The sequence below is a fragment of the Cynara cardunculus genome (genome assembly GCF_001531365.2).
Source record: "Cynara cardunculus var. scolymus isolate 2C chromosome LG 13, CcrdV1, whole genome shotgun sequence".
NCBI lineage: Eukaryota > Viridiplantae > Streptophyta > Magnoliopsida > Asterales > Asteraceae > Cynara > Cynara cardunculus.
The window spans coordinates 27,609,189-27,617,482 of record NC_037540.1 but is presented as its reverse complement, the minus strand read 5'-3'; the positions used below and the strand labels follow the sequence as shown (position 1 = coordinate 27,617,482).

At 35.8% G+C, this 8,294-nt stretch overlaps 1 protein-coding gene across 1 annotated transcript in view; it reads right to left on the bottom strand.

Annotated features, from left to right (window-relative positions):
- Positions 1-7,469, bottom strand: part of LOC112524204 (ras-related protein Rab11D) — a 16,851-nt gene extending 9,382 nt beyond the window's left edge. Inside the window, exon 1 of the mRNA XM_025133936.1 lies at positions 7,189-7,469. Within this exon, the coding sequence (XP_024989704.1) occupies positions 7,189-7,409 (221 nt within the window). The 5' untranslated portion in view covers positions 7,410-7,469. The remainder of the gene's footprint in view (positions 1-7,188) is intronic.
- Positions 7,470-8,294: the final 825 nt, after the last annotated feature.

The window sequence follows — 8,294 nt, the reverse complement described above, 5'->3', positions numbered from 1 at the left end:
AACAACAGGCTACTGTGTCTTTGTGGGAGGGAATCTGGTATCTTGGAAAAGCAAGAAGCAGAATGTTGTATCAAGATCAAGCGCTGAATCTGAATACCGTGCAATGGCTCAAACTACTTGTGAGTTGATATGGCTGCGTAATCTATTGGGAGAGATTGGATTTAATCAATCTAAACCGATGAATTTATAGTGTGACAATGAGGCAGCCATCCATATTGCAAGCAATCCTGTATTTCACGAGAGAACTAAGCATATTGAAATAGATTGTCATTTCACTCGGGAAAAGCTTGAAGATGGATCTATTTCAACCTCTCATGTCAGAACTAGCAATCAATTAGCCGACGTCTTCACCAAAGCATTACCAGGAACCGAATCACATCTTTTTGTAACAAGCTGGGCATGATCAATATATATGCTCCAGCTTGAGGGGGAGTGTTAATTAAGTAACCTGTTGAAGAAACAAGGATTCAAGTGGCAAAAGGCAGCTGATGTGGCCTTCGAAGAATTAAAGAAGACATTGACTTCAGCCCCGGTTTTGAAGCTGCCAGATTTTAGTCAGCCATTTGAACTTAAAACAGACGCATCGACCAGGGCGTTGGGGCGGTATTAATGCAAGGGGGACAGCCGATCGCATACCACAACCAAGTTTTGGGTCCGGTTGCTCGACAGAAATACATATATGAGAAGGAACTCATAGCCATCGTATTTGCTATAACAAAGTGGCGACCGTACTTGATCGGAAGGAAGTTCGTTGTAAGGACAGACCAACAAAGCTTGAAGTTCTTATTGGAGCAAATGTTAAAAGACAGAGATGATGCGATTGATTTGCTACGAATGTTCTTAATGAAAGCACAACACAAAATGAAACAACAAGCTGATGGGCATAGGAAGGAGGTAAATTTTGACATTGGAGATACGGTTTTCTTGAAGCTTAGGCCTTACCGACAAAAATCTTTAAGGAAAAGTAACAAAAAAAAGTTGTCTGCGGGCTTTTATGGACCATTTAAAAGTGGTAGGCAAGGTGGGAAGGGTGGCTTATCGCTTGGAATTGCTAGCATCTACACGACTCCATCCAGTGCTTCATGTCTCTCAGTTGAGGAGAGCAATCGGACAATGCACCTCGTCAACCATATTGCCGAATCAATTGAATGACGATATGGAATTTATATTAGAACCGGAAGATGTCAAGTACGAACAAGACAGGATGGAAAACAGGAGGCATTAATCAAATGGAAGAATTTACGTTCGAAGCCTCATGGGAAGATTGTGAAGTGTTGAAGATGCAATTTCCTTCTTTTCATCTTGAGGACAAGATGCAAGTCATGCCGGGGGGGGGGGGGGGGGTATTGATAGACTTCAGAGTATAAAGACATATTCAAGAAGGAAAGAGAGGAGAGATTAATAAGATAAAGATGAAGCAAGTCTTGGATAAGTCATAAGTCCTCAAGTTTACATATAACTATCTTATGTTTATTTTAATTATTTTATTTGTTTTTCTTTAGGATGCGTTTTATTCTACTATTCTAGGAGTCTTTTACTTGTTAGTTTAAATACCCTCATTGTTTACCTTTTTGGAAGATAGATCAATTTATTATAATTCAATTCTCTACGATTGAATAGGGAGAGACTGCAGCCTCTCGAAAGCTGTAGGGTTTTAATACTCTAATCTTGGCAACCTTTTACCGACTCTTATCATATAATTCGTTCAATGATATCAAGTTTTGTGCTTATGTTCAAACTACATTTCAAACTTCTCCTAAAACCCTTGGGGGCTGTTTGGTTCGCCGAATTCGAAGGAATTTGATGTAATTGAAATGACAAACTCCTTTGACCAAATGTTTAAACAAATTAATTTATGACATTTAGGGGCCATTTTTATTAATTGATTATTATAAAACAAATGTTTTCAACATATTTTAAAGCATTATTACACAAAAATCCCGCGAAATACCAACAACCGCCCACAAGATTTCCAAATCCCGTGTCTGAGGGATTTCAGTGAAATCCCGGGATTTCAAATCCAAGCAATCCTTCAAATCAAACATAGGATTGGAATGGAATTGAATTCCAAATCCTATCCAATCCTACAGACCAAACCGGACCTCAGGGCCCATTTGATTTACGGAATGTAGTGGGATTTGGAAATGGATCCCATCCCAATCCTGCATTTGGTTTAAAAGGAAGTCCATAATCGGAACCCCAAGATTTCAATGAAATACTACACACATTGGATTTAGAAATCTCATGGGTGTAGTTGGTACTTCACAGGATTTCATAGGAGTTCTCTGTAAAATGTTTTAAAATATATTAAAAACATTCTTTTTGTAATAACCTACTAACAAAATATAATTTAATTATTTACAATTTGTTTTTATAAATTATTTGTACATAATGGAGTTCAATTCCATTCCACAACCTACAAACCAGATACACCAAAAAGTCCAAATCCTTCCACGATGTCAAATCCCTCAAAAACATTCCGTTAAACCAAACACCTCTTGATTAGAAGTTTGATTATAACGACATTTTACTCATGATAAAAGATATAGGGCTTCATTGGAGCTAGTCAGCTGAATAAGCACCTAGCATTAAGTTGTCCATTTCGAAACATCAAGATACACCAACCTAGATTATCCTTAAGGTCTGCTACTTTACCCTTCGGGGTGGAAGACAGGTCTGCATACAAAACCCCCCTCCAAAAAAAACAACATCCGAGTGGGATATATTGGGTTCATTTGGTTTCGTTTCCATGAAACGACATCCCAATGGCTAATAAGAGGTCAAGATTTGAACCGAATCAGTACTCTTTTAAAGAACGAAAAAGCAAGCCTGATGATTCTAGATGGAAAAAATGCCACAAAGTTTGGTTTAGTTCCTATTTAGTGTAACAAATATTCTTTTTTCTCAATCAATGTAACGAAGTTTCCTGTACCCATTTTGACTGCTAACCTGATGATTTTGTAACATTGATGACGTGAGCCCCATTTACCGCAGGCTTATGAAATGTTTACGAAAAAGTTGCGGCGAAGTGGACAATAAACTTGACAATCACGTCACTAAATGCTACATTAAATAGGAAAACTTGAAAACTTTGTTACATTGATTGATAATTTGTCAAACTTTGTGACATTAAATAGGACATATATTGAAACTTTGTTATATTGATTGAAAAAAAAAATTGTTCATTACACCAAATAGGAACTAAGATAAACTTCGTTGCAATTTGATGCATTTTTCCCTTCTAACGTCAAAACATTAAAAAACATTTGGGAAAAAGAATTACACTCATATAGGCTCTCTAGGATGCAATTTCAACGCTACCGCCCTCATAGAAAGGTTCCGGTACCACATGTAGGCACCTCATGACCAAGAAAATATTCCAGATTTACGAAGTTCGTTGTCCCAAATTCTTTATGGATCTTCTCCACTAACAATAGAATCGTTAAAACAGAACTTCAAATACAACACAAGATGATCAAAAGCAAAATCGATTTCTCAAAAAGCTCAGGGAAAACTTCCTCTAGGCTGAGCACTTACTTAAGACTCTAAAAAAACCTCCTCAAATGAAAAACTTTTGTGGCTGATCTTTAACCAGGTTGATCCAAATTACTGGAACAGGATATGTTCTAAGGCTCATACCTCCGTATTCTTAATTCCTAAGAAGACAGAAATCAGGTCAATCAATATATAGATTTTCCCGGTAACAATATTGAAAAATGTAATCTTGATAACAAACTCATGAAGTGCCAAAGCAATCTCAGCAAAGGACAAGGTGAACCAAAGACATTTTGGCCAAAGAACTAAAAACACCCATCACAATCCTCATCAAAAGCCTAAGAATGCCAAGTTTAACTAACACAGCTTTCAAGCAAGTTATACGTCCATCAGAATTAAACTGCACCATACACCCACTTGTATGCAACAGAATCCTTCTTAAAGAGGCTACAAGATCTAGAGTATGAGCCCATGCCTAGAAGCCAATTCTTTGGAAGGAGCCCATGTCTAGAAGTCAATTCTTCACCTTGATAGGATTCAATATCCCATGAGAGAAAAAGCCAAAAAGAAAAAGAATTAGTAGGAAAAAAACCTACTTACAGTAAAAAAGAACTATCGACCACAAACGACCATCTTTAAAGAAAACTTAAGTTTTTATCTAGTTTCGGCAATCTTCTCTTATTTTTGAAGACCATCCATTAGTTTTCTTTCTACTTCTTTTCATGTTTTATATTATTGGATTCCACGCTTGTAACTTCATTTATTTTTACTTCACATTTAAGCACATGCTATTGTGTATATCCTGGAATTGGCACAGCAAACATAGCAGGGCATTACATTCATTTGATTTACATTATTTAGTTTTAATGTTTTAGTAAGAAAAATTATTTATTTCTTGAAATATCAGTCTCAAATTTATACTTATTTGTTATTTGTTGTTTATGTCTGGGTTTTAAGTCTTTCTATTTATTTTATTTCCATTTATAAATTTTTTATATAAAATTGTGAAATTCTGATTTTTGTTTATAAATTGTATAATCTTATATCCATTTATAAAAAAAAAATTGACTTTTGAGTTTGCAACCTATGACTTTAACTGTCATATGTGTTTCATATCATCCCTCACAGTATTTGTATATAATCTTGATATCAAACATCTTATATTTTACACATTAGAAGTTTAAATAAGGTGCATAGTGTGCTTAATAAGATATGGATGCAAGTACTTGATTTCATTTGTTGATTTAGAAGAAAAGTAAGATGTCTATCATAGGCAGTTGAGTTATAAGGTCATAAATGCATATTAGATAGTGGAGCTACAGATTTCATCTCAATCACAAACAAGATAAAGGGCATAAAGAGTTGTGTCCGTTTGTTTCTTTCACCGAATTGAAATCCCTCAAAATCAAAAATGTGGTGGACTTGCAAAAGAATTGGAGTAAAAGGGTTATATCAGAATGTTTCAACAGTGATAAGCCCTAAAGTGGAGCAACACATGGGAGTTAGAATCTAAGTTTTTTTCTTTTTAAGTGGTATCTGCAACCCGAAGGCACCACTAATCCATGTAGTCTAGAACCACCCACACAGTCTTAGAACCACAAAGTGCTCCCTATGGGAGGTTGGCATGACCAGACAAAGAGGAACTACCCATCTTATTGACACAGGGGATTGCAGCCGAGCTAAGCCCTTTGGTTTCAGCAGAATCTAAGTTAAAACAGAGTACAAGTGACTTTAATCGAAACCCATTATACACAAAGAACCACATAAAGCGCAACAGACAGAAGAGTAGTGGATTAGACACGAAGGAAAAAGAAACCGAACTCCACAAAAGTAAAATGGACAAAATACTTTGGTATGTGGCCTTTTAAACAATAAAAGGAATATTGTTAAGCTGCTAATGAGTTGTAAGAATTGCATCTTCCAAAAAATAATGACGCATATGTTAATGAATCATGAGTGTGTCTCATCTTTAGAAGTGGTCAGGCCAGCTTGTGCACACCTTAACTAATTCCATGGGGCCCTGAAGTTAACAACCGGGCAAACCTCCAGTGTCGGGGCCTCGAAATTGGTGACCAATGGAAAGCAAACTCAAGGCCTGGTCAGTTAAGCTACCCACAAGGGTTATCTCTAGAAGCGTTCATTTCATGTAATATTAATACCTTCTGGTATTGTTGAAATGCATATACACGAGAGCAGTTATGTAGCATACTACCGGAGTTCATAAGGATTGTAAAATCATGATAAAATTATTCTTTTGCATTATTAGTTAGAACAGCTAATTATGGTTCCATTAAATTAGTTCTTCACATAAGTGGAAAAGTTCAAAAGAAATAACATGAAATTTCAATAAATACATTGAACATACTATAGAAAAAATCATCCACAAAGAAAAGAAAGTATCTAAAACCAAAAACAAACTCAACACGATATGAACTTCCTCCTTAATCCATAGTTTGACTCTCAAACACATCCTCTACCATGATCATTGCCTCACAGTGTCACATGTTGGTGGGTGGTTTTGAACTATTAACATCTCACAACAAATCACTAATGTTTCCAACCATAAGGATACTATAAAGGAAGAGAGTGGTGCACGAGTCAACAGTATAACTAAGACTCTATCTAGTTCACACTTAGAACATACAGTTCTATCCATAGTCAGCTAATGCATTAAGAGTACCTAACTAAACCAAACCAATCGTACCCAGTAAATCCTACTTGAAAGTAGGGTAATGGGGGATGAGATGTACCCCAAAGAGTACAGCATTTGTTTTCGTGAAGACCCCCGGTTTGTGCAAGAGTGTGAGCAAAGAGATAGCATGAATAAATCAAGAGTAGCTAAATGGTGATGGAAAAACTTGTTATTGTTATGTTTTAGTGTTCAATTCTATAGCATGTTTTGATGTGCCTGCCATGAATCAATATTGATTATGCATGCAATTATTTTAACAACTCAATTATTTAATTACAGAAGTGGTTCTACTTTTAAAAGATGTTTTTGCCCCCCTCCCCTCTTTTATTACACTTTTTCCCTGGTCCCCAATTTCACACCAGATAACACTAATGCTCTCTTTGCTGCTAAGAAAGATCCTAAATCTTTGATTTTTAGTGCCAAAGTTAGCAACTTTCAAATGCAAAATTGATAATGTCACACAAAACAAATATCGAATTTTCAAGCCCATACACCACATATCCGAAATGTGATTGCCTCCCTGTCAATGGGGCCTATCTTTGTGTGTCCCAGATAAAAAAAAGTACCAATCATTGTAACAAGATCTGTTTTTTGTGTGATCACACAAATACTTTTTCTCCATACATATATATATGATATATATATACACACACACACACACAAAAACGACTAAAAAACATGGATCATGATTCCATCCATGAGAGCAGGGCACTATCTGTGGCTATTCCCATGAAAATGAAACTTCTTTCATGTCTTGGCGCACTAAAACCCATTAAACTTCAAGATAAACGATATGAAATCATAACAAAATCTTATCAGCAAGAAACCCCAAACGCAACGGAACTTCAGTCACTTTTGCATCCCAATCACACACACCCCACAAAAGAATCAATTAAGAATTAAAGATTATTACAAACAAAAGTAAAAAAAAAAAAAAAGAGTTGATAAGAACTAAGAACATGATTAATTCAAAGTAAAAAAGAAAAAGAAAAGGGTTTGACCTTTCTTGACCAGCAGTGTCCCAAATCTGAGCTTTGATGACCTTTCCATCAACATTAAGACTCCTGGTAGCAAACTCGACACCAATCGTTGATTTTGTTTCTAAATTAAATTCGTTTCTAGTGAACCTGGAAAGAAGATTGGATTTACCCACACCAGAATCGCCGATTAGAACCAATTTGAACAAGTAATCATACTCATCTTCAGTTCTATATGCAGACATCTCTCCTCCTCTTTCAGCCCCTTTTTTGAAAGCTCCGGTCTGGGAATGGCAGCAGCGACTGTTGTCATCGTGTGGGCACATGTTGGGTACATCAAGGTGGTGTGTTAAATTACCATTTTACCCCACACACCCTGGACACTCACCCTCACCCTCACCCTCACCCTCACCCTCACCCTTTTGTCTAAGGTTCTAATTTTGATTTATATATGTTATATGTATAGTTAGGGGTATTTGAGATTGTTTATAAAAATAATTTATTAACTTATTTCGGTGTGATGTCAATAACAAGCATCTTTGAGTGTTTGGATAAACAACTTATACCGGTGTCAAACCGATAATAAGAAGTTTTTGAAGAAGTTAAACTCTTCTAACTTATAATAAGTTGATAAGTGTTTTTGTAGAAAAACACAAGTTGTTTCAAATAAGCAATCTCAAACACCCCCTTATTCATTCTTCTGAAGCAATAGAGATCAAAAATATAACATTTAGTGATATTGACTAGACAGTGTGAACTAGTTAAAGAGAGTTGTTTTATCCTGGGGTAGACGTTATTAACTGCGACATAATTAGCAAAGCGGTGAAATTCTCCTTAAAGAAAGTGACCTCATCGACAACTTAGCAACCTAGTTTGATTATTTTTTTCACATAAAGATAGTAACAATATTTTGAAATTTTAGAATTTACAGTAACACAAAAAAGAGTTGGGTTTTCCAACACTTGAAATTTCGGAGTCGACTTGAGGGTACAACTTTTTTCCAACTGTCCTCATCAAGAAACTTGTATGTGTCAGATGGATTTATGTTTTGTTTCATGTAATTACCTATGAGTGTCTTCTTAAAGTTCTTCCATGCTTGACTTGCAACCAACATTGTATGTTTCTTCAAA